At 53.3% G+C, this 24,265-nt stretch overlaps 9 protein-coding genes across 9 annotated transcripts; 2 read left to right on the top strand and 7 right to left on the bottom strand.

Annotated features, from left to right (window-relative positions):
* Positions 1 to 46: 46 nt before the first annotated feature.
* N7474_004104 (anion exchange family protein) lies at positions 47 to 1,287 on the bottom strand (the record flags this gene model as incomplete). The annotated part of the gene is made up of 2 exons (XM_057195519.1): positions 47 to 941; positions 1,121 to 1,287. The coding sequence occupies 2 exons, from the start codon at positions 1,285 to 1,287 to the stop codon at positions 47 to 49; spliced, it is 1,062 nt and encodes a 353-aa protein (XP_057052915.1).
* A 1,421-nt stretch (positions 1,288 to 2,708) lies between these two features.
* Positions 2,709 to 4,872, bottom strand: bbp (putative zinc knuckle transcription factor/splicing factor MSL5/ZFM1; the record flags this gene model as incomplete). Its single annotated transcript, XM_057195518.1, has 5 exons — positions 2,709 to 3,278; positions 3,339 to 3,550; positions 3,606 to 3,989; positions 4,177 to 4,394; positions 4,445 to 4,872. 5 exons carry the CDS (start codon positions 4,870 to 4,872, stop codon positions 2,709 to 2,711), a joined length of 1,812 nt encoding a protein of 603 aa, XP_057052914.1.
* A 176-nt stretch (positions 4,873 to 5,048) lies between these two features.
* N7474_004102 (glutathione S-transferase family protein) lies at positions 5,049 to 5,908 on the bottom strand (the record flags this gene model as incomplete). The annotated part of the gene is made up of 3 exons (XM_057195517.1): positions 5,049 to 5,673; positions 5,727 to 5,780; positions 5,829 to 5,908. The coding sequence occupies 3 exons, from the start codon at positions 5,906 to 5,908 to the stop codon at positions 5,049 to 5,051; spliced, it is 759 nt and encodes a 252-aa protein (XP_057052913.1).
* A 242-nt stretch (positions 5,909 to 6,150) lies between these two features.
* On the bottom strand, positions 6,151 to 6,951 carry N7474_004101 (uncharacterized protein; the record flags this gene model as incomplete). Its single annotated transcript, XM_057195516.1, has 1 exon — positions 6,151 to 6,951. One exon carries the CDS (start codon positions 6,949 to 6,951, stop codon positions 6,151 to 6,153), a length of 801 nt encoding a protein of 266 aa, XP_057052912.1.
* Positions 6,952 to 7,798: 847 nt separating this feature from the next.
* On the top strand, positions 7,799 to 10,356 carry N7474_004100 (2OG-Fe(II) oxygenase; the record flags this gene model as incomplete). The annotated part of the gene is made up of 6 exons (XM_057195515.1): positions 7,799 to 7,840; positions 7,909 to 8,548; positions 8,588 to 8,976; positions 9,031 to 9,409; positions 9,457 to 10,076; positions 10,138 to 10,356. The coding sequence occupies 6 exons, from the start codon at positions 7,799 to 7,801 to the stop codon at positions 10,354 to 10,356; spliced, it is 2,289 nt and encodes a 762-aa protein (XP_057052911.1).
* Positions 10,357 to 11,159: 803 nt separating this feature from the next.
* Positions 11,160 to 12,198, top strand: N7474_004099 (alpha/beta fold hydrolase; the record flags this gene model as incomplete). Its single annotated transcript, XM_057195514.1, has 4 exons — positions 11,160 to 11,315; positions 11,383 to 11,519; positions 11,569 to 11,845; positions 11,938 to 12,198. The coding sequence occupies 4 exons, from the start codon at positions 11,160 to 11,162 to the stop codon at positions 12,196 to 12,198; spliced, it is 831 nt and encodes a 276-aa protein (XP_057052910.1).
* Positions 12,199 to 12,682: 484 nt separating this feature from the next.
* N7474_004098 (ferric reductase family protein) lies at positions 12,683 to 14,651 on the bottom strand (the record flags this gene model as incomplete). Its single annotated transcript, XM_057195513.1, has 4 exons — positions 12,683 to 13,558; positions 13,608 to 13,793; positions 13,847 to 13,908; positions 13,967 to 14,651. 4 exons carry the CDS (start codon positions 14,649 to 14,651, stop codon positions 12,683 to 12,685), a joined length of 1,809 nt encoding a protein of 602 aa, XP_057052909.1.
* A 1,789-nt stretch (positions 14,652 to 16,440) lies between these two features.
* On the bottom strand, positions 16,441 to 19,194 carry N7474_004097 (uncharacterized protein; the record flags this gene model as incomplete). Its single annotated transcript, XM_057195512.1, has 1 exon — positions 16,441 to 19,194. The coding sequence occupies one exon, from the start codon at positions 19,192 to 19,194 to the stop codon at positions 16,441 to 16,443; it is 2,754 nt and encodes a 917-aa protein (XP_057052908.1).
* Positions 19,195 to 19,885: 691 nt separating this feature from the next.
* N7474_004096 (translation initiation factor 3 subunit CLU1) lies at positions 19,886 to 23,854 on the bottom strand (the record flags this gene model as incomplete). Its single annotated transcript, XM_057195511.1, has 4 exons — positions 19,886 to 23,476; positions 23,541 to 23,596; positions 23,659 to 23,724; positions 23,782 to 23,854. 4 exons carry the CDS (start codon positions 23,852 to 23,854, stop codon positions 19,886 to 19,888), a joined length of 3,786 nt encoding a protein of 1,261 aa, XP_057052907.1.
* Between the last annotated feature and the right edge of the window lie 411 nt (positions 23,855 to 24,265).

Here is a 24,265-nt window from a genome sequence, read left to right as displayed (position 1 = left end):
AGAGCAGTATAAGTGCACATATAATCCCGACAACCCTCTCGAACAATTAGTCAACTCGACTAGCATTGCTTCTTCTCCGCATAGATAGAGAAGCAAGCTCGTACGCCTCACCACTCTCCAAATCATTATCCTCAACCACCGACTCTGACGACGGCAAGGAACGACCTCTCTGCAGCACAGCATTGCCCGTACCCGAGACAGTAGCATTCTCTTCCTCTGTAGACTCATCCTCCAACCCATGAGTACCACCAACACTCTCCATAGTAAAGGGACTAGCAGTCGGGGCATCGAGCGCGGCCAGTTCATCCCGAGTAAACCAGCGCGGCAGCACGAAAGACCGTATGGGGATGAGAAGAAGAATGATAACCGGGAACCCGATAGCCGCGATAGTCTGGGTGATGGCGAAAGTGGCGCCAAAGCCGACCAGTTCGAGGAGCACAAAGGCCCAGATCGCGATGCGGCGGTCGAGTCCTTTCAGGGGATTCGATGCGGACGTGAAGTTCTTGTCTTGGGCGAGGAAGATCAGTTTCTGCGTGATTCCGTTCCCTTGTAATGCCTGCACGCCCATGATGAAGAACAGGCCGGCCATCACGCCCTGCGGTATTAGATGCAACACGATAAGTAGTGGGCCGGTCATGGTTCCTAAGGTGAGGAGACCCTGGGCAAGGTTGCTGACTCGTTGCTCGACGACGTGATCGGTGACTCGGACGGCTTTTCCTTTGTTTTTGTCGTCTTCGTCGGCGACCTGGCGGGTGACGCAGAGGGCGGAGGTGTGGAAGGGTGCTTGTGGGATGAGTCCGTTGGGGAAGGGGACGCCGAGGAGTCCCGCAACGAAGGTTGTTAGACCCAGTAGCCAGAGATCCCAGTGGAAACCGGCGGGTTTGCGGAGTGGGAATTCGGTTCCCTGGGCGATGAGAGATGACACTGAGAAGCAGGTTAGACTGCAGATAACAACGAGGTTAAAGGAAGCGTACCGTTGTGATCAAAATAGAAAAGAATCGTGAGAAGGACCGCAAAAGGAATGGCGAGAAAGATATCTCCAACACTGATATCCCAAAAATGCACCAGCCAAGGCCGATCAACAGTTGGAAAAAAGGCCTTGCTCGTGGGAAGTGTTGACACATCCACATCCCTCATATGGCCAAAATGGACGAAACCAGTGAAAAAGACAATCGTCAACGGGGTACCGTAATCTTCCAGGAACTTGCGGACATATCTCTGGAAGAGATTGCTATTGCCCAGTTCGCCGCAGATCCACCCGCTCATGAGCACGAGGAGGGCAACCATGATGCTCAGGTAGGCCGAGGTTTCTCCCACTTGACCCCATTGTCGAGTCAATACCTGGATGCCTTTTTGGAGGTAGATGAAGGCAACGTAGAACCCGAAAATGTCACATGAGAAACGGGTGACATAGGTTAGTGCGTTGCAGGCATTTGTGATGGCAAGGAGCCAGTGCATGACCAATGACCAGCTAGTAGAGGTTAGGAATGTGGACTTGACAAGGAAAGAAGTGAACTCACATGCCAATCCAAGTCATAAAAGCGAGATATGGTGTGCCTCGGGGCGAAATAATATCGAAGACCGTATAATTGAATACCGTAATCGGACCTGTGGACGTGTAAGAAAAAGACAAGAGTTATAAAGAGGCAAAAAGAGCTCACCAGTAACACCAACAATGACCAGCGGCTGAGCCGCGAAGAGGGAAAACACTACGGCACCAAGGACAGATGCAAGCAAGACTTCGTTCACGCCGTAGCTCTGATTTGTCTTCTCGAACATATCTAGCGAGAAGGCCAGGGCAGGCAAGATACTGCAACACTAGTAAGCCTTAAAGGTCGGAACAGGCCAGATACATCTTATTTGATGACCCGGAGTATAAGTTTCGAGAACTTGAGAAATACGGAATGATTTGATGTGAAAAGGAAAGCATATGAGGGCAAGCATACTTGGCAAAATACATATAAACCGTCGCAGGAACAATGCGATAATCCCACGCGTCGGTCCAGTCGCTCCAATAATAGGGCGCTCTGCGCCTGATATCCTTGATCATCCCACGGAACAGGCGTACGCGCCACCATTTCGGGTGGGTCGACCAAAAGGACGACGCGACTGATACACGGCGACGCTGTGAATCCGACGTCCGGGCATCTGCAGAGTCCTGCGGCTCTGCTGCAGGCGGGGCCGAGGCCGGAGCCGCGCGCGGAGATTGACGTGACTTGCCTGATCGGAGGGATGATGACAGGCGCCGAGATTGCCAGGAGGGTCTTCTGTGAGCTGGGGATGAAAAGTGGCCCGGCGATGAGTTGCTGGGAACGTGCATATTTGGACCCGAGGGCACGGAGAAGTCCCCGTGCGACATCTGCAGTGCAATCTGCAACCCGGTTGGGAGGATTGGGGGAACCAGAAGCTGGGGATGAGTATAGGGATATTATTAAAGGGGCTAGAGTTGATCCGCGAAGGCGAGATCGAGGGCAATGGCAGCCGCAGTTGATGATGATTCGTTTTGCGGGGAGGAGAAGAAGTTGGAGAAACAGGGAAGTCAAGGATGGAGAATGAGGCCTGAGGCATCCATCACTCGATATGTACTTAAAAGAAAACTACACAAGCAAAGAAGAGTACAATTCAAGATATTACTTCACAGCGAAGAAGACAGTCAATTTCCAGTGCCTTTCTCCTCCAATTTTCCATTCAGCAAAAGAATCTGAGAGTCAATTTTCAATTTTGCATTCACGCAGGGGGCGGAGGCGGAGGAGGCTGGTCGCTCGGGGGAGGAGGCGGAGGTCCATCACCAGGCGGAGGAGGTGGCGGCGGGTCGCCAGCACCACCGTAGTACATCTGAGCCATACCGGGAGGTGGCGGCGGAGCACCCATACCAGGAGGAGCAGCACCGGGAGCGCCCGTGCCGGGAGGTGCGTAAGACGAATATCCACCGTAACCATAGCCAGCCGGTCCACCGGGAGGCGGGGGGGAGCTTGTTGCTGCCAAGGGGCAGCGCCAGGGGCAGTACCAGGAGCGGCGTAGCCTTGAGAACCATATCCATAATCGCCACCGCGGCCCTGTGAAGCCCATGGAGCAGCACCGCCTTGGTCGCGGGACCCGTAGTCGTCGCGTCCGCGATCCCGTCCACGCTGTTGCCAGGGGGCAACGTCACTCGGTGGCGGGCCACGCTCCCAGGGCTTCGCGCCGCGGTCGTCGGGATAGCCCTGGCCCGGGCCGGCTTCAATGCGACGGGGTGGGTACTCACCAGGAGCACCTCCAGACAATTCGTTCATGAGTTGCTAGAAAAGAGCGTCAGCATCTGAGGTCTGTTGCTTTGAGATAAGGGCGAAAAAACTTACCTCCATCTCGCGATCGACAGCATCGCCAGTGCCAACGGCAGGACGAGAGTCGCGGCCACCATAGCCACCGTTGTTGCGCCAGTCGCTGCCTCTCTGGCGGTCGGGACAGTCGCGGGCCATGTGTCCAGCGTTGCCGCAGACACGACAGATGATGTTTGCAGTGAAGTTGCGCTGTTCGGGGCAGTCGTACTTCCGGTGCCCGATTTGACCACCTGCAAGAGCACGGTTAGTATGTTGATAAAAGAAAGAAATTAGGGGCATACGTACAATTCTGGCAAGCCTGGTTCTCATCGTCACGAAGAGTACCGTTGAGAGCGGCCAGTTCACGCAGCTGGTTGCGTTTGAGCTCATTTTGACCCTCAGGGATGGATGCAGCCTTAGCGGGTGTTAGTAAAAGAGATGGAACACCGCAGGGAACAGGACTTACTGTTTCAATAACGTTGTGAATCAACTGGCGTGCCTTCACCAGCTTGTCTTCTGTGTCAGCGATGATCAAACAGTGAAGATCTTCTTCCTGATTGCTAGCGTGAGCGGCGTCAGAGCGGCCTTTGCCCTCCTTGACAGAGCCTTTGCCTCGGATGGCAATCTTGGCTCCGGATTCGGTCTCCATTTTCTTCAAGGTGTTTCCACGAGGTCCTATGAGTAAGCCAACTTTAAAAAGATAGCAAAGAGCTAAGTGTTAGTCATCTGTGGTCTGTCAAGAGAGCAAAAAGGCGTGTGCAACATTAAGCACAAAAAGGGTTAGCAAGAAACGAGCCGAGGACAATCCGAGGAAACATCTCGCCGGCTCGAGTCGAGCATAGAGGCAGGTTAGGAGTTAGAGGGTTAGTTATCATACTGAAGTTAATCTCTGGATAGTCATTCACTGGGACATAGACCTTCTCCTGGGTCTTGGTGGGACGTCTGTAGTCAGATGGCGGATGGTAGTTAGGAATCGTTTTCATGGCCTTCTCGACTAGCTTGTGACGTTCATCCTCCAGTCGCTTGCGGTAGCGGTATTCGCGCGTGTTCACACGCCTACCAAAGTTATCGTATTGCGGCGGTGGCGAAGGAGACCTGTTGAAAGAATCAGTAAAGGCCGAAACGAGGGAGGGATCACCACATACCTATCACCGTCGGCCGGGACCACGTCGTTGATCCGCAGCTTCTGGCTAATCTCCTCGATGCGCAGGTGCAGGGTATACGCCTCAAGCTGCTCGCTGGTGAAGTTGGCCATGATCATGGTGGGCAAGCCCATCAGACCAGCAGCCTTGTTCTCCTGCTGATCACCCCAGCGGTTGCGCTTCTTGCGCCTTTTGACACCGTCGGCGGGAGGTTCAGCTGTAGAAAACACACGGTCAGAGATGATAATTTTCCAGGGTATCGGGTCAGACTTACCACGAACAGGGCTTCGGCCACGCTTGGGGCCGTCTGTTCCCATGGAGGAAGGAGTCGCCGTGCGACTGTCCTCTTCCGCAGGAACATCGCCCGCAAAGCGTCGCCGGCCTAGCGGGATGTTGTTAGAGCCCGTGATTCCTTGGTTGCGCCACGCCATGGCTCTTTGTTGGAGATGATAAGACAAAACTGAGGATAGGAGGAGTGAGTGGAGAGCGAAGCTTCTTCACTCTTTTACAAGGGGTGGCCAATCACGTGATAAGGCGGTGAACAGCTCGTCATTCTTCTTCCATTAACTCTAGTCCCTCAATCTCAATACTATCGAGTAACCCTCATTTAGATCTTATTCTTCGAATCCTCCTTCATTCCCTCCTGAATCCACTTGCGGGACTCGGCTGCGTGCTTATCCATGGCCGCCTTGTCCTTGATGAGATCCTTGATGGTGTGGGGCGACGGCACATGGCGGCCCTTCTCTGTCGCCGGACGCTGCGCCATGCGATCCTCCCACGCCTTGAGATGTGGGAACTCCTCGATATCCACCCCAGCCCATCCAGCGGCAGCCACCCATCCCCAGTGCGAAATATCGGCAATGGAGACGTGATCACCCACCAGGTACCCGGACTTGGACTGCGCGAGGTGCTTGTCGAGGACCCCGTACAGCCGGCGCGTCTCGTTGACGTACCGATTGACGCCGTACTCGATGCGCTCCGGCGCGTACCGGTTGAAGTGGTTGGCCTGGCCCTGCATGGGACCCACGCCCGCGTTCATGAAGAAGAGCCAGTTGGTCATCTCGTAATGCTCGCGCGTGCCCTTGGGGAAGGAGATCTTGTGGTCTGTGTCGTACTCCGCGACGAGGTACTCCAGGATGCCACCGGATTCGAACAGACGGATCTTCTGGCCGTCGCTGAAGGTGTCGGTCAGGGCGGGGATGCGGCCGTTGGGGTTGATCTCGAGGAACCAGCTGCGATACGAGGTCAGTTAGGTCGAGGGTTGTCAAAGCCGGGAGATCCTTACTCTTCCTTCTGCGTATTCTTGGAGATGTCAATCTTCTCGACCTTGTAGGGTAGCCTTGGTCCCGTCAGTCATTGCGTAAGAACCGGTCGGAGACAAACATACCCCAGCTCCTCCAGCGCCATGGAGATCTTGATCCCATTAGGCGTCTGGGCCGTGTAGAGAGTAATGTTCGGGCGACTCATGATTGCGACGTGGAGTGATGGGAGGTTGAGGTGAGAGAGGTTTGTTGCACAAGCAGGAGACTTGTTTTGTCTTTTAAATCCAACGCGGGTTGAGGTCATACACGACTTCCCCCACTTGGATTTATAAGCTCGGAGCTGCCTCGGGAGTGATTACATACTTAAGTGATGGGTCAATCCAGTCCTTCAAACTTTGAGATCTGCAAGAGTTACACGTTCGTATTGCTAATCAAAAGGCGCTGTTTCTACCATGGCACGGGCCCATTTTCATCCGAATATGTCCCCGTCTCCCCGTCCTTTCCCAGAGTCGCCAGTCGGACGATATTCACAGCGGACTCGGATACCGGCCGGCCACCCATTCCGCGCGCAAAACTCGTGGCCGTGAGGTTCGGGCATGATGCATTCACCTTGCCCCCCTTGTCCTCAAAAGTGGCAGCATAGTGCAGCATGAGCATGTTGAAGGCCGCCTTGCTGCTGCGGTACACGGGGCCGATGGGCTTATGTTGCCTGGGATACATCTCTTGCGACGGATCGGAGCGAATGCCCATGGACCCGGTGTGCGAAGACACAAAGACAATGCGGGGCGGCAATGCCGCCGCCTTCTCAAGCAGCGGGATGAAAGCTTCGGTGACTGCGGCGGCGCCGAACACGTTCACATCGTATGCTTCTCGGTATAGCTTCCGCAGCTCGGCGAGAGGCATCTTTGGCTCCTCGGTGATGCCTTCCTTTTCCCGCTTCATGCGTGCCAAGGCAATGTCAATCTCATTGTTGATGCCCGCGTTGTTGATGAGCACATCCAGTCGGCCGTGCTTCGATGCGACTTGCTCCGCTGCGCGCTCGATGGATGCGTCGTCCGTCACATCGATCGTGATCGGCTCCACTGATGCGCCCGTGGAGTCTAGTTCTGCGGCAGCTTTGACGCCGCGCTCGGGATCGCGAGATCCGAGGAGGATATAGTAGGTCTTGTGGGATTCTAGGATCTGTTTGGCAACCTCAAATCCAATGCCCTGGTTTGCACCGGTGATGAGAACGATAGTTTGAGCCATGTTAGTTATATACTTGCAATAACTCGAGGGATAGAGCCCACTGAGAAGAAACCTCACTCTTTAAGTAGTTTAACTCCGACTGATGCTTTGCGGCCATGGGATGCCTGATTGTGCCCCCGCCTCGGACATTGACACCTAAACTCCGATGTTAACCATTCCACGGTCGTCCAAGTTAAGTATATAACTTAAAAGTAATCATGCGTAGGGACGTATTAACTGGCTATGGATACTTAATGCGACTCTCAAGGAATGGCACTCCCTTCGAGGGCGCACTGGACAGCAAGGCCCTCGTACTCTCAAAAAGTCTCGAATTCCAGCCGTTCGTAGAAGCTCCATATGGAGACTGAATCAACGAACACGCCCTCAATCTTTCTTATTCGCCCTTCCACTATTCTGTTTCCTTGGGCAGCACTTTAGTACCAAAGCTCCTGAATTCCGGAGCGCATCTCCGAATACCTATACTATATAACGGCATGGGCGCTCTACTTGATTAAATCCCAATTCTTAAATCAAATCGGAAACCCAACTCCTGACAGAATACTTAGTGTGTAGTACATTAGCTCCTACACCGTCACCATGTGGTTCAAGTCTAAGTTTCAATTAGACAAAACCACGGCTCCCTGCAGGGCTTGTACATCAATTGTCCCAATCTGGACTAACCACCCAGGCAACAGTGGGCATACCGCAGAAAGACGACCAATTGCACCGTCATCTACAAAAAGAGTGCACTTTCCAGTTCTTTGCGACTCTTGCTCCTTGCCCAACTCCCAGCTCCATCCATCTCTCTCCTCAACCCCTTTTCTATCCATCCTACTTACACATCTGCTACTCGGACCGTCCAACCAATATGGTTGACGTAGAAGAATTCATCGCTCAAAAGGTGTTGGAGGTACGTTCATTGCACAAGCCCCAATGAATATGAAGACAACCAGACTTACACATTACGTCAATTCTCAGAAATGCAAGCTGTATGCGTGCGTTGATCGGTTTCTAGCTCGCCTCTCTGGCATACGGGGTGATCCCCACTCGCGTCCCATCCCCGATTTCAGTTCATTTAACAAGAGGGACACCGAGAAGTTAAAGGGCCTTGCGGTGGAGTTGCAAGCGGACATCAACCGTCTCCTTCCCGGATATTTGGGCGACAATGCTGATGCCCTATCCAATCCAAAGCTGAAGAGACAGTTCGACGATCGGTGGCCTCTCATGCAAAACAAACGGCAGAAGCTTGCTGATGAGCCAGCTACCTTCCGACAGAGCTTGCTAGAAACACTGGCTATGCAACAATGGCGGCAGATGGTTGATACTGAAGAGGATGATGGGCAGACGGCCCCTGCATTGGCTAAAATTGCTTGGAAAGAGGCTCGCAAGCAGCTTGAAAGTTCAATCATCAGCGAAAGAAAATCCGCGTCCTTTGTCTGTGGCGGTATCATCCCGATTGAAATCACTCAAACAACCAAGACAGCGGCAAATGTGTCAGGTGAGCAAAAATTCACGACAGCAAAAGACAGGAGGAACGAGAAAGGCTCTCCTTGCACTCCTAGCTCGTCTGCTTTTATGTTTACTTTCTTTTTCCTTACTTCCCTCTATAATTCGCTCCGTTTTTGCTATCTTTTTTTTCTTGATACTTGATTTACAGCTAACGATTCTCTAGCTACCACTACAATCCCAGGAAAGGAGTTGTCGCCTCCCGTTCACATTTTCTGGGCTCCTGGAGAAGACAACAAAGCCCGAAAGTTGATTCTGCCGGTCAATGACGACGCTGTCCATGATTCTAGCATGGAAAGACTTCGTCAATTAGTTGTGGATTGCGACGTCGCCAGCTTTGGGAAAGGACAGCAGGATGTGGTCGACCCTGAATATCGCAAGGCTGGAAAGCTTGACCCACGCAACTTCGCGACTAGCTTTCACCCAGCCGATTTTGGGATTCTCGAAAATGTCGAGCAGGTTCTTCTTCCCAGCATTAGTACCGATATCCAGAACCGACTGCCATTCCGGAAGCTCAGTACTGAGCTGTACAAACTGAATGTATGTCGGAGGTAAAGAATTTCACTCTAACGCCGACTGACAACTCTTCTCAAGGTCTACTCGGGACCATCGGGCCTTTTCCGAAAACATGTCGATACTCCCCGCGCTGATAACCAAATTGGCTCACTTGTTGTGTGCTTGCCATCCTCCTTCAAGGGCGGCGACTTGCTTGTTCGGCATCACGGTAAGGAGGTAGTGTTTGACTGGAGTTCTCACAGCACGGATGCCATCCAATGGGCAGCTTTCTACAGTGACCGCGAACATGAGATCAAGACAGTCAGTGATGGCGAGCGCATTACTTTAACTTACAATCTCTACGTAACCGAGCCAGTGGGTGGATCGATTCCACCAAATATCGTGGTCGACCCGAAGACTCTGCCGCTCTATGATTTCTTGAGGGGCCTTGTCACGCAGCCTGGATTCATGAAAGATGGTACTATTTGAAGACTATATTCTAGAGGAACCAGCTAATAATTTTAGGTGGTGTTCTCGGCATCTACTGCTCTCATGCATATCCACATTCATCAGATGTTGCTCAGGAGTTGCTTCCGAGAGCCCTGAAAGGGGCCGACCTGGTGCTGTATTCGGTGTTCAAATGGCTAGACATAAAAGTAGAAGTCCGCCCTGTGTTGTCTAACGTGAGAGATTTTGAAGATGATTATGAAGAGGAGGAGTCCGAAGAGGAGTCTGGAGGGGATTCTGAAGAGCAGTCTGAAGAGCAGTCTGACGAGGACTCTGAAGAGGCGCCCGAAGGGGAAACCGACGACGAGAATGGAGAACAGGGAGCCATTAACACTGTATCCGGTGTTCGCCGCAGTCCACAAGATCTTCCCAGGGAAGTCACGCCAGCTGAACTGGAATTCATCCGAGACACCCTGTCTGCCCCTGCAGACTATATGGATGTCGATAAGCGCTGGAAGACGCTTTACTTCTCTCTCAGAATGCGGGGAAAGGAAGCGGTTTCCAAATTTACCCGGAATCACAGGCTGTGGTTGAAGTCCAATGGTTTCTTCAAAAACAAGGGGGAGTTTGTTGGCCAAGACCTGCTGTCTTACAAAGCCTGTGACTATGAGGAAGAAGAAGGAGAAGGCTTGGCTAAGGTAAGTGTAGCCAAAAGTTCCCGGTTTGATAAATGCTCATGTTCATAATTCAATTTCTTAGATCATCGACAGTGTTAATTGGCCCGCAGACCGCATTCCTGGCATTACATGGATTGCCAATCCAGGAAACGAGGAACTGGCGTTCAGCTACATAGCTTATGGGAACCAGGCTTCCCTAGGGAGTATGTATTCCTGCGCTGCAATTCTGGCGGTGATTCCCCCATTTGATCAGCGCCAGGCTATCATGGGACAGGAAGGTTGCGGCACCATCAACAATTGAAATGACCGCCTACAAAGTGCTGTATTCTGTTGCTAGAGACTGGCTGGATTTGCTCTCGCTGATCACAAATTACTGTTCTTGCTGAGTTTTAATAAACATGCTAAGCTATCTGCTCATGGCTCGTAGAACCAAACCATTGCGTTGTATCGAATTCACCATCGGTTGTAGTTTCCAACCATGCACGTTGTTGCAGCCAATAAAGGCAGCTACAATCCATTTTCTCCGTTTCTATTTCACGGGACACACAACCACACACACCCAAATTGCGGAAGGAGCGGTACACCCAACGTTGATACCACTCATAACCACTTAATTAGGGTTAAATGGAGGAATATTGTGAACCTCGTCGGTATCAGTCAAACTTGATTGAATGTATAGTATATGATGCCTCATCCATCAATATTCCCCATTGGTGTCTACCTGTGGACGCACTTCATTTAATCTCTATAATTGTTTGGTCAGACCTATGAAACAAGGTACCATGGTTGCGCATGTTTCCCCTGGCAAGACTCGGAGTACATATCCAGCCCGCCGGCTTTCCTCTCGAAAGTCCAAATTTTGGACCCCACTACCCCCACTTCAGGAGTATCATCGCGCTCGCTCTCTGAACGGCCGCGTCACCGAAATGCCGACACCGACACCACGGGAACTCGGAGCGCCGATACTGCCGCAAGTCTAGAGCAGCTGAAGTATAAAAGAAAAGATAGAGGTGCAGCACACAACACCTAAGTACGAACATATCTCAAGCAGAATCACACTCGAGGGGAAAAAGGCCAAGAAGAACAATGCCCTCCATTCAAACCATGCACGCCGTCTCTGCCGACGGCACCAATATCTTTGCTGAAGCTATCGGTAACTCGAGCAATCCCGCTGTTGTGTTCATACATGGCTTCAGTAGCTCTGGGCTAGTGTTTGAGAAACAGTTCTCCAATACTACCCTTCAGGCGAATTTGTACCTAGTATGATTACTCTCTGGATATTCTTTTCTTGGTGATTTGATCAGGCTGACTGGGCTTGACCCCTTAGATTCGGTACGACATGCGCGGTCATGGACGGAGTGACCAACCCACAAGTGCAGAATCATATACCTCGCAGCTCTTTGCAGAGGATTTCAAAGCTGTCTGCAAGGCATTCAACGTGACAAAACCATTCCTTGCTGGCTGGTAAATCCCGGACTTGTTCAACTTTACACATTCACTAATATTGAAACAGGAGCTTTGGTGGTACAATTGGCGCGGACATCTGCGCCAATCTAGGACCAGAGTACTTATCCGGCGAAATCCTCCTAAGCTCGGTCCCCTATGGCGCAGCTTTCATCCAAGTCGGCAAAGGGAATATCGTCCCCATTCTGCAAACACTCGGCAGCCCGACGACCACATCTGCAGATTACGCGAAGGCAGTATCTGACTTCGTGGACTCATGCGTTGCGCCGGGGTTTGCCATTCCGGTGGAAACGAAATGGCTGTGGATGGGTGCTGTCCTTGCACAGGTATGCATTCGTCTTTTTTTATTCGTTTTCAATCCCCCTAAAGAAAAAAGGATCATACACACACAGAGAGATAGAGCTGATTTATTCTGCAGAAACCCGCCGTGCGTCCTCTCCTACGTGGCAGAACCCAGGACCCAGCTGCTCTTATCGATTCGGGACTTCCGCTCTTGGTTATTCAGGGTGGATGTGATGTTCATCTCAACGCGGAAAAGCTCAGAGATTTGGTCAAGGAGAAATTTGACTCCGCTGAATATCATACGTTCGAGGGAGTGGGACATATGCCATTTTATGAGCGGGTGGATGAGACAAATAAACTGATCTTGGAGTTTGTGATTCGTTGTAAATCGGCTTGAACTATTGTGCCGAGAGGCCATAGATTTGTGTGATACATAGCACGTATCGATATAATCTACAACTTCTCGACTTTTTTGGCTGATCCGTTGATGGCTTTGGACAACCCTTCCATCATGTTGTAGTTTAGCATATTAAATTCTAGATGGTATTATGACATTTACCCAGCGCACGGTTTCCCCATTTTCAAAAAAGGCCGGTACGGACAAGAGCAAAGATATGTACAAGAATCAAAATCTCCAGGGAATGACGAATAGTTGACACTTATGAGGAAAGAAACAATAGAGCCGGCTGCACAATAGAAAGAATCAAACTTATGGCGAAGGATTCTTAAGACAAGGTCCAGCACCGGGATAAGAAGAAAGTGAAGACTGCTGCCGAGGACGAAGAGAATCCAGCAGTTAAGAAGAAACGAAATCATCGTCACTGGAAGGGATCATCGCAAAAACGTAGTCATGAAAACAAGCCATCAGCGCCGCGAACATCCTACCACGAGAAGCTCTCCTCGATATAATCCACATGGGTGCGAGTTTGTCTCTTCCGACACACGCGCCGTACATCATCGCTCAGGCTCCCATTTCCACAAACCAGGACCCCCATAGCGCCCACCTGGTTCTCGACTTCCATACCAACAAGAGTGTCGATATTAGGCCGACCAGGAAACATCTGCACGGTAGCCGAGGGGCTTTGGATCTCCTTTGCGTTGCGGGGACGGGTAACAAAGAGCTTGATCCGGAGGACTTCGCGGCGGCGGTCCATGGCCAGGATACTGGTCATCCAGGGACGGATCCACTCCAGGTGCTCTGGGGACTGAATGATCCAGACGAGCGTGACGCGGCGGGCTGCGACTGTCCCGTCTGCGAAACCGGCGACGAGATGTCGCACAAAGGGGACGTGGTGCGTTATCCCCACGCCGCCGGCGAAGAGCAGGACTGACCCGTAGGAATCCAGCGTGTGGATGTTGCCGTAGGGACCTTCTGCGAAGGCACGGAGTGTTATGCGGGAGCCAAATGAGTCGGCGGCGCGTTGGAAGAGCTTGTCGGTCATGCCCGTGCGGCGGCGGACGAGGAGTGAAAGGGTAGTTTTTTGTGGCACGCCGAGGAGATCTTGTCGGGACATCGGCATTGATTTCTCGTCCGATAGCACTTCTTCGGTTTCGCTCCATCCGACAGAAAACGGGTGCGATGACCACCACCCGACTGCGGGGATGTAAAGGTAGATATGTTGGCCCGGCTGGAAGGTCCAGGGCCGAGTTAGACGCAGCGTGATGCGCATGGCGTCGCCAGGCATTGCTTCGACAGTGGCGGTAGTGGATTGGCGCCCAAAGTTGCGGTACGCAATGATGAAAAGACGAGTAGTTCGCTGGAAACGGTTAGATGGAATTCTCGTATAATCGAAATATGAAGCTTACCTCGAGGGCCCAGAAGATGAGCGCTGCCATCAGGTACGTCTGCGAGATCATTCCGTCCAAATGGATCCAAAGAAAGGCCATAGACACGGCCGCAAGGACAATATGCAGATGAAGGAAGGTTTCGTAGAAAGCATGGCGAATAGCAGAAGGGGAATGGACAAGTAGAGCCGTGAATCCACAGGCAGCCTTGAACACCATGTTAGTGTCTATACTAGTAGCGGGATTGGATCATAACATACCACCAGGCCAGCAAGCATGAAGTTGCTTTCACCAAACACCATTCCGACGGCACTCCACCCGTCTAGATATCAACATCAGTATGGGATGTACAAATCAGCAGCCTGGGGTGGATCACTTACTTTCCTGGGCCTTTGGAACAGCCCACGCGAACACATGAGCCAGAGACTCCAAAACGACAATGCGACCCAGCCATCGGTGGAGCAAATTCCAAGTGTCAAAGGGGACGTGCAGCATCGCGATAAGAGGATTGTTCCGACCAGCCATGAGGACCAGCGGGATCAAGTTGACTGTTGCCATCGTGCCAGTACGGTTGCGGATGACACCTGCGACGGTGTCCTCCGTCGACCGATAGGGAACTGTAACAACGCAGAGTGCCACGTTCATAGCAATGATTCCCGAGATGAGGAGCGCATGAAACCGACTGGGCAGATTCCCCATGTTGACAGCCTGCGAGAGCTGGAACTCGCGGTTGTGCCGCGTGCGAAATAGCGGAGCATAGATCAAGTGCTCCTTGAGCCGGGCAAATGTCTCATGCGCTGACATGAAATATCGCTGCCGGTCATCGCTGAAGCTAGATAGCCGTCGCAGATGGCCGGAGAAGCGGAAGCCGAGCTGCCACACGTACATGGCGGCTGCGGCGCAACCGAGGGCGAGAAGGGAGATTCGTGCTAGGTCGTCATTGAGGGCCTCGTAGAAGCGCTCTGATGAACTGGAGGAGTCATGTCGCTTGTTGATATTGATATTGTCCATCTCCGTCGCGCTTGTTAGCCCGGCGAGAAAGACAGCCAGAAGAAGGCGGCCCATGGTTGCTCCACGAGAACCAGCTCACGTCTTGAAAGTCCTGAATGGAATTGATGTTTGCAATTCAATTCTTGCGAGTGTGAGACCTGCTCGCTCGAAAAGGGATCTGACAAGGGACCGTCGATATCAAAGCCAAGAAAAGGGTGTTTTTCTGTCTGAAAAGGATTGGGACAGCACAGCCAGCGATCAGGACACCACCACGATGCTGAAGAGACTGAGCAAAAAGAGAGTAGCGATAATTCAGCTGGTTTCAAGTAGTGACCGGTCGGGTTGCTGGGATTGAGAAAGATAGGGCCAGCCTAGACGTAACGGATGGAAAGCAAAAATCAATAAAGCCAGCCACCGGGCAGGTAAAGAAGAAGAATGGACAGGGCAGCGCAGATGCATCCAGGCAGTCGGCGGCGCAACGAAGGGAATGCTGGTGACGCAGTCACCGGCCAACAAGGGCAAAGTATGGAGCACGTCCACCACAATGCAATGACGAAAGAAGGGAGACAGAAAGGAAGTGAAGAAAGAGACAATAAGAATGTCTATTGTTGCATGAGCCAGGAACACAAACAAGGAGACAAAGAGGTCCCTTTATCCCGTCCACGCCCGAGACATGAGACGGGAAAAATAAGGTGTAAGGAACCAGGGCTGCTCGGGCCCGGACTCCACGAGTGTATCAAGAATGATGGGACTGACTGGTCACTTCCGGATTATTTCATGAAACAGCAGCAGGAGCAGAGGCGGGACGAGCCTTGCATTGGTCGAATGAACTTCATATTGTGCTGCCCAAACAGCCAGCACTACACAAACCAGTGTGACCGATACTGACTGTCCTCCAGCAACAAAAAAGAAATGTACCGGCAGTCATGGAGTTCCCCTCTGTAAGTGGTCGAGCCTGAAACACTCCCAGCGCCAGCAAAGTCCGTTGTCCAACCCGCGGGCGCCAGAGCCAATTTTCGCGCCGATCCCCGCGGCAGCACCACGACTGGCGGTTTGAGGATATGCCTTGGTCTCTTGGCGGACACGATCCAGTGTGGTGGATTGAATGACGCGAAACACGGAGAGATCAGCCTGAATACCATGATGACAATTAACTAAGTTGCAGTATTAAGCCGCACTGTAAATCCTGCTTGATCTCCCGCAACCCCCTGTCTAGGGCCTTGGCGGCTTCATCTATATCAGACCAAAGGCGGGTTAGATGGAGGATCTCCTTCCGAGAGTGGACGGGCGAAACCCGACTGATAGGCGTGACCCCCTGCCCTGTTCGGGATACATGAGGGCATACATATGTTGAAACGTGGCGACCGCAAGAGTAAGCGGAGACTCGCCGTGTACGGTCTCATCTAGGTTAGGTCTGTGTGAGAATGTGTGTTTCTTGCGATAGCTGTACAATAGCCTAATAATCACGCCTCACCGGTGTCTCTACAACAACCCCTCAATTCCAAGTCATATCCAGAGAGTATGTACAGAAAGTAAAACAATAATGGGGAAACTCAAAGGCCCGTGGGTATCGTGTCAAGCAGGTCCGAAACACCGGCTTCGCAAAAACCAAACTAAAAGCGGACCATTCTCCTGATCCACCGTTTCCAAACAAGAATGTCTGAGTGAACTAGACCGATCATCCTTCGCGATCGGTCGAACACCATCAAGCTCCAACACATCCAAGGGTGCGGATCGGTTCGTGCAAAATGAGATGGATGCCAGAACCATGGACGCATCCCGGAATCCTAATAGATTGAAAAAGAATTTGGCATGCCCAGATTATCTGCCACTCGGCCAAGCGAAGCGGACTCTTGGCAGTTGCTCACATGAAGCTCAGCTCATCATCGCTGTCCTCGTCCTGGGAGCAGGGAATCACCATCGGCGCTCGTCGTGGTATTGACGGCGCAGAAGGTGGTCGCCCTGGAGGCCGTCCGCGTGGTCGACGATCTGCAGGGTGATGGACCTGCTTGACAACAGGCTCCCGGACAGGCTCCGCAAGCTCATCCTCGGCCGCTCTGGTCCCTTTTTTATTGATAATCACGACTTCGATCTTGGGTGCGGGCCGGGGCCCCATGGGGCCCCGCTGCTGGACTATATTGGTCCTCGACATTTCCCGCAGATGGTAACGACGAGAGGAGGCCGACGTCACGGACGCGGATCGGGTTCTGTAATTGATAGTCGAAGACCTCGTTCGAGGGCGCTCCACATTGTTGATCACAACCACGGAAGCAGACCGCTGTCGCTTGCGGGGTCGTGTAGGCGAGGAGTCGGAGTGTTCGAGCGATCGCTTCGTGCACACCGATGAAGGGGATGAGGTCAAGCTGGAGCCGGGCCTCTCGGACCGATCTGAGAAGGGAGAGCTGCTATCTGTGGAACACGGTATACATGGCGGTGGAGTTGAAGACATGAAGGCGCACTTGCTGCTATGCCTTGCAAATATCGGCTTGCGCTTTGCCATCGGCGTCCTAGCAACCCACTCTCCAATGCTCTCTTCCCAGCGGTAGAGGCCGGTCCTCTGTCCAGCGTCAACAACGCCATCGTTTTCTTCATCCTCCGCTCGAGCCCGGACAGAGGCTACCATCTCTTGAATCTCAACGGCCCACAGGTGATCTTCCGGCTCACCAGTACTCTCTGCAAACTCCATGGCAGCTTCTGCGGCGATTCGACCAAGAAGCGCAGATAAACCCGGCGCTTTGGTGAGCCGAGGGAAGAGAGCTATCATGCGGCGAATTTCTTGACCGGTTCGGACGCGCTCACTTTCCGAACTGCCTCCAAAACAACGAAAAGCTTGCCGCACAAATGATGCCAATTCCTTTACCAGGTTTGAGCGGGAAGCCAATTCGTGCGAATAGTCGTCGACATTTGTTGTGAGTGTCACTTCGTCTGGGAGGTCGTCGGATAATACTGCAGTGTTACATCGTAGCAGACAATTCGCCAGTAAAATGCACCCACGCCGTAATAAGTGATGAGAGGTGATGCTGGGACTACCAGAGAAAGGCTTTAAGTCCATCTCCCGCTCCACTGAAAAAGAGACGTATTTGAGGATAACCCCCGCTTTCGTCCCACCCGCAGAGTCAGCCGCATCCAATTCGCGAGACCTCGAGACATGCATCCCGCACAGCGCTGCCATGAGGCTCATGACGTGGTTACTCAGAGCGTCCTCCACCGGCACGGGGCACGGCCGGTCAGCGGCCGGCTTGTTCGTAGCTGCCGCGGACGAAGCGCGCGTCCTTCCACCGCGGAATGCTGGCCGTTTGCGAGAGTATCTTCGCACAGGTGCCGCGGACTGGGTGTCTGGACGAACGCCGCTGGCTGAAAGGATCACGGCTTCGATCAGCCGCGAGGCCGCGGCACAATCGGCGTCTTCCTTTGATAATGATATCGTTGCACGTGTCATCCAGCTAGTCCACAACTTCGTTGCCATCCATTCTGGCGGAAGAACACCGCGTAAAAGAAGCTTGGCCAGCTCATCAAAAATATAAGACCGATGTGCCGGGCCGTAGCAAGCATAAAGCCGCAGTAATTGGACAGCGTCACCCTTCAATTGTGAATCACCAGACGGGCGTAAGGAGAGCGGGTAAGGGTATGTCTTGCACGTGGAAAGAAATGTCGACAATAAAGACTCGCAAGCATCTGGTTCATGATATCGACACTTTTCAATAAGCGCGCAGGCGACCGCTTCAGTCACCCACTTGTTTTGTATCATCATAGCCACCAAATGGATGCCCTGAGAGCGCACGGCTTCGCGAAGAGGCTTCCATCCCCTGCCGTGAGGTGCGTAGAAAGATTCCAATTCTGTAAAATATGCACCGCACATGTCTTCATCTCCATCCTCGTCCAACTCGCCTTGCTCCTTCTGCTCGTTTGCAATGAACTCGGGCAAACGCCGCACGACCATCGACATCAGAGAACGCGCGCCACGAAGAGGCTTTGGAGGTGGATCGTTGGTATCATTTTTGGTGATCCGAGTATTGCACAGAAAGTTCTGGAGAACACGATGAAGATTATGCGCAATATCGGCAAAGCCAGAGTCGCCGGATTGGTGGAGCAGCTCCTGCCACGGACTCTTGTGCAGCGGATATTTATCGCGAAATGCCTGCAGGTGTCCCTTTCCGTAGACACGACTGGGCTTAATGGATGAGGGCTGTGATTGCACGCTCGAAGGGGCCTCCCATCGTTTCCCGTTAATCAAAGGCGTCGCGAGCTCGATCGCGCCAGGCAGCGTCCGAGGTGCCTCTGGGCTGTGGATAGACAACCGGTTGCGTCTGCGCCCACCGTTCTCCTCCCCACGAGACGAGTATTTGTGTCTGATCCGGCGCTGCTCGACCTTCTTGCCGGGTACCCAAACGGGATCGTTCTCGTCCTCGTCCGCATCCGACCCATTGATCCTGCTTTTTCGAACCTGTGTTGTTGTGGCCGGCGCAGTCACAAAGCTGTCTTCTGGGTAATTCTGGGATCTCGATTCGGTAGCGATAATTGATAGTGTCTCTTGGTGTTTCTCAAGGCGGCGGTAGATAGAGGTTAGAGGGCGCAGCATACGATTGGCCCATCGTGCGGTTGCCTGGACGTCCTCCATTGAGTCCGGCTAAGATAATAATATAGGGTTATATCATGCAGCTGTACGTGGAATCAGTCCCTGGGGTTTTCGGGGACGTGAGGGTGCAATTCATACCGCGCAACACCCACTCCTCAAGGATGCATGGTAAGAGAAAAAGAGGCCCAACACCACACTCCTCAATATCCAAACAGCAATCAAGACATGCGATGAGGAAGAGATGAAAATATGTAATTTGAGAATAAAGGAGTATGCAAGGCCCCGAGGGCGCGTGTTGAGGTGGGTTGAATGGAATGCAGGTGGAAGAAGACGCCGGAGTGTCGGAGGCAATCCGGGTAAACAACCCGATTGGGTAAAGCGTGAGCGATCCACAACCCACGAAGTATAAAAGAGACCACGTAATACAACTACAAAGAAACAGAAGGAAAAGAAATCCATATGCATAACCCAGGTCCCTCATCATGCACAAGTAGAGCCATATAGTACAATCAACCTGGCCAAATCAAAGAAGACAAAAGAGTAGAGAGGAGAGTAGATCTACAATACACACACAAAGAAACGGTCTTGACTCATCCAACCCGACTAAACCACCCACAGACAGAACAACAATGGATATAAAGTATTTTGATGGTAAGAGGGAAGAGAAGAGTAACGCGGGATCCATACACTAGGTACGATGCTCTCCGACGGTGTAAGGATGAAAAGCAGTAGTTCATGCCTTGGGAGTCTGCTTCTGCTTTCCTCGGAGCTTGGGGTTGCTCGTAGCAGCGCGCTTCGTCTGCTTCGAGCGTGAGGAGCCGGTGTCACCGCCCTCAATGAACTTCAGCAGCTCGTCGACGCTGCGCGAGTCCCAGCTGGTCCCGGCGGCATCGGCGGTGCCGGCAGTCTCGGGCGCGGTCTGGCCGACCTGAGGCTGGACACGGGTGCCCATGGAAGAGACGCGGGGGTTCATGTTGATACGGCGCAGGCGGCGAGCCTGGATGTCCTTGGCGTGTTTGGCGATGGAGACGGCGTTCTGCGTAAGCTGCTCAAGCCAGGTTTCGGCCTCCTTGGTATTGCGATCGTTGGGGCCTAGCTGGGCAAGGAAGATGTTGTACGCGTCGCGCATCTTGCCGACGGCCGCCTTGGAGTCCTGATCTAGGGCCAGAGCTTGTGCCAACTGGAAGAGGATAGTGGCGGTGTTGATGGACTGCTTGCCAAAGAGGTCTTCGCAGACAGACAGCGATGCCTCGAACCACTTGCGGGAATCGGAGTACTGCTTGAGATGTTGCAGCATCACGGCCGCGTTGTTCATGGTCGTGATGGAGTCAGGGTGGCTGGCACCGTAGATGATCTTCCACAGATCCATGGCGTGCTTGATGTACACCAGGGCAGTCTGGGTGTTACCCGAAGCATGCTCGAACAGACTCAGGTTCAGGTAGGCGAGAATGGTATCGGCCGAGTCCACACCCAGTGTGCGCTCGGTGACAATGACCGCCTTGCGAGCCAGCTCCACGGCTGCCTCCTTCTCGTCGGTCTGGTAGTAAAGCATGGAGAGCTGGTGGTACAGCTTGGCAACCTCTGGGTGGAGGATACCATAGATCTGCTCGTGCAGCGACAGAGATTCCAGAATGAGCTCCTGGCCCAGCTGCTTCTGGTTTTGCATGAGCGAGATCCGACCTGCTTCCAGTGCCTCCTCCGCCAAAGCACTCCGGGGAGAAGCGTCCTTGACCAGGGGCACGACGTTGAGAATGTCGTCAGAGGTGAAGGTCACTGTAGGCTTGTTATCCACGGCAGCACGGTTCGGAGAGCTAGTGTCGCCACCCTTCTTTTTCTTCTTCTTGCTGTCGTCAGTGCCGTTTCCGTTGGCGTTATTGACGGTAGGAGCCTGTTCCTTCACCTGAGCCTTGGTGAAAGCAAAGTCACGGGCACCCAGCTGGATACCAAGCTTGAGGGAAATATCACGCAGGAGCTGGAGGTGTCGGAGCGAATTGGCCCATCCGTTCTCCAGGGAGAAGCGGTACCGGATGGTGACCTGCTTCTCGATCTCAGCGCGGAGCGACTCCGGGGTGACCTTCTCGAAAGAGAAATCAGCCTCGGGGAAGATCTTCTTCAAGGAGTTGTCAATTTCCGGGCGAGGGGCAGCGTTAACATCGGTGCCCAGCAGACAGTTCAGCAGGTGGGCAAGGCAGGGCGCCACAAACGTGTCGGGAAGATTGCGGAGATACTTGTTGGCAACGTGCTTGAAGGCACGAGCAACCATCTCCTGAACCAGCAGAGTCGACAAGGCCTGCAGACGAGGGCCCTTCTCAGCAGACATCTGAGCCAGCTTGCCGAGGTAGCGGACGTTGATACCACGCTTGTGCAGCAGCTGAGTCAAGGACTGGCCGTCCATGGGGAAGCCCACATCGCCGTCGTGAAGGTCTTGGACCAGATCAGGGATGACCTTGGACCGCAGGTGATCACAGGCCTCTCGCACGTCCTTCTCGTCCTGGGCCCACTGCTCTTTTTCATCCGGAGTCTGGGGGACCTGGCCACTGTAAACGTCGGGGTTGAGGGCGAGGTTGAACCCAGAGATATCGACTTTCTCCTGCTCCGCAGCCTCCTCGTTCTTCTTCTCTTCCGAGTCCTCCTCAGGCTTGCCCTCTTTCTCCTGGGCCTTCTCACTCCGGCGGCGTTCAACCTCGGCCTTGACGTACTGGCTCATCTTGTGTCTCCAGTACGCCTCAACCAGTTCCAATCGCAGAACAGACATGCGGTGAGGATAGGCCTCGCTGCCATCCTCTTCCTGCCACACGGCATCCAAGGGCGCCACGCGGTACAGGTCAAGGACGTACTTCCGTCCATCGGTACCCAGGAGACCCTTGGTCTCGACACTACCTTCCAGATCGTGACGCTCGTTATCCTTATCCCAGACCGGGTGACTCTTGATACGGAGCGCCTTCGACAACTTCTCAAAGACCGGCACAAAGTCGGCGTGGGTGGCAACAACGTCCTTGCCCTCAACACCGCCGTAATCGATCTGGTGCTCGCCAGGCTCGCGCTGCTTGAAGATACCAGGGACAATGCTCTGGCCAACAATGCGCTTGCCTAGATAATCAACCACCACGGTACCGGGCGTGAACAGCCCTTCGATATCGAGCTGGTTCACTGCCTTGATACCCAGGACGTCCTTTCCAACGGCCACACGCGCGGCCTCGTCGCCGCCCTCGGAGGTGAAAGTGCCAACACCGTCAGCACCGAAAGAATAGAAGATGTTGTTGTACACAAAGATCTGGGCGTCGCGTGCCTCGGTCGGGTTCAGAGGCGCAACCTCGCCCCGCGCGACCAGCACGGCACCGCGGGCGGCAGCCTCATTATAATCAGCAAAGAGCTTGGAGGTCAAACGTTCCCGGAACACGCGGTCGTGAACGGTGTCGCGGGGCAGCTCGCGGGTCGTCTGGAATTCCTCGTTCCAGTCTCGCAGCGTCTCAGCGTTATCAACGCCAGAGACCAGATAGCTCTCCTGTGACCGGGTGATATCAGGCTGGTGCGCGTTCAGGCTCGAAGAGGTTGGTGAGACGAGCCATGGGCTGTTAGGAATGGCATTCTGGAAGGGGAAAGTCGTCAGGAGATCCTTCTGATTGTTGTACTCCTGCAGAGCTTCAAAGGCAGAGCTAAACGAGGGCGAGAGTTGAGAGATCAAAGTGAGGAGCGAGTGCGCACTGCCCTCCTTCTTGGGCATAGCCCGCGGGAATGGGTCGAATTTGTGGTTCGAGCACTTGTTCACAAAGAAGCCCGACACATGGGATGTGATCTGGAACTGCTCCCCTTCGTTGGTGGTGACCTGGAAATAGAGCAGGTGGCCCTTCTGACGCAGATGGTACGGAGGCGGATTCCACGGCGAGAGCGAGATTGACTTCACCGTTTTAGGCAGGGGATCCTGCGGCTTTGGAAGAATGGTCTGCAGGGATGAGGCGCCCGTCAGGTCGTAGTTGGAGAGCGTGTGGTCCTTCTCCGATGCACCGGCAGTAGCCGCCTCCGCCGAGATGGCATCGTGCAGCGACAGACCCGCTGAAATACCGTGGAGGTTGTCCACACGGTCCCCAGCGGCACCGAGCAGTTCCCTCGTGCGAACGACGTGCATCCGGGCCTCCTTCTCGGTATAGGGATCCTCCACCAGCACGATCTCTGAGTCGGCCTTTAGATCCGGCACTTCGGACAACTCGACGAAGTCATTGATGCGGTTGCCGTTGAATTCCAGATGGAAGCATGTGTATTGGAAGGTGCCGGGCAGCTCGACGATCGATTGGCGGACATCCTGGACTTGCTCTTGGCTCGCCACCTGTGAAGTCACAAAAGCACATACGGTCAGCTCCTTCCTGGGAATGTAGACGGATCAAACTCACCATGACCTGGATCTTGTGTGGCTCATGAGGAAGCTTCACGGAGATCTGGAAGAGACCTTGGCACCAGTTAACCCACTGTCCATTATCACGCGCTCGTGCTTCTCCGGTCTCAACATACCACCTGCATTGGGATCCTCCTCCACTGCGTTTCCGTTCACTAGTTCTTGCGAAGATTCGGGAGCCTCTGGTTCGGGTCAGCTTCAGCGGGTTCTTCGTCTCGGGAAAAAGGAAAAAAAGGTACGGCGCTCGTGTGACACAACGGACAGGGCGGACGAACCTTTCGAGAGCTCCTTTTCCCCATTGATCTGCGCCATTCTGTCCGGAACGAAGAAATCACAGCTCCGACAAGGTCAATACGCGAAAACGGCGTGTTCTGTCGCGACGGTTGCGCGGGAAGGGAATCGATAAAAAAAAAAGTGAAGACCCGCCGGGAAGTTGACCGGGAGAAAGCAAAGTGGCTATGGTACAAGGAAGGACAGGGGCAATTGAAGACCAAAAGGACAGCAACCCCGTACCCCAAGAAAAGAAAAAGAAAAAGATCAAGGGCGTCAACGAGGTAGAAGCGGGCAAGGAAAATTTGCTCCGAGCGGGATTGGAAGTTGCGGCATTATTCGGAAGAGGCGGTAAAAGATGGAGGTGGTCTCCACAGGGCGTTTCCCGGGTGAAGAATGATCTAATGTAGGGGAGTATGATTCAAATGGTTCGTTCGTTTAGTTAGTTAGTAT

The sequence above is a fragment of the Penicillium riverlandense genome (assembly GCF_028828495.1).
Source record: "Penicillium riverlandense strain IBT 135883 chromosome Unknown utg000003l_segment0_segment0, whole genome shotgun sequence".
NCBI lineage: Eukaryota > Fungi > Ascomycota > Eurotiomycetes > Eurotiales > Aspergillaceae > Penicillium > Penicillium riverlandense.
This window is presented reverse-complemented; position numbering and strand designations above follow the sequence as displayed.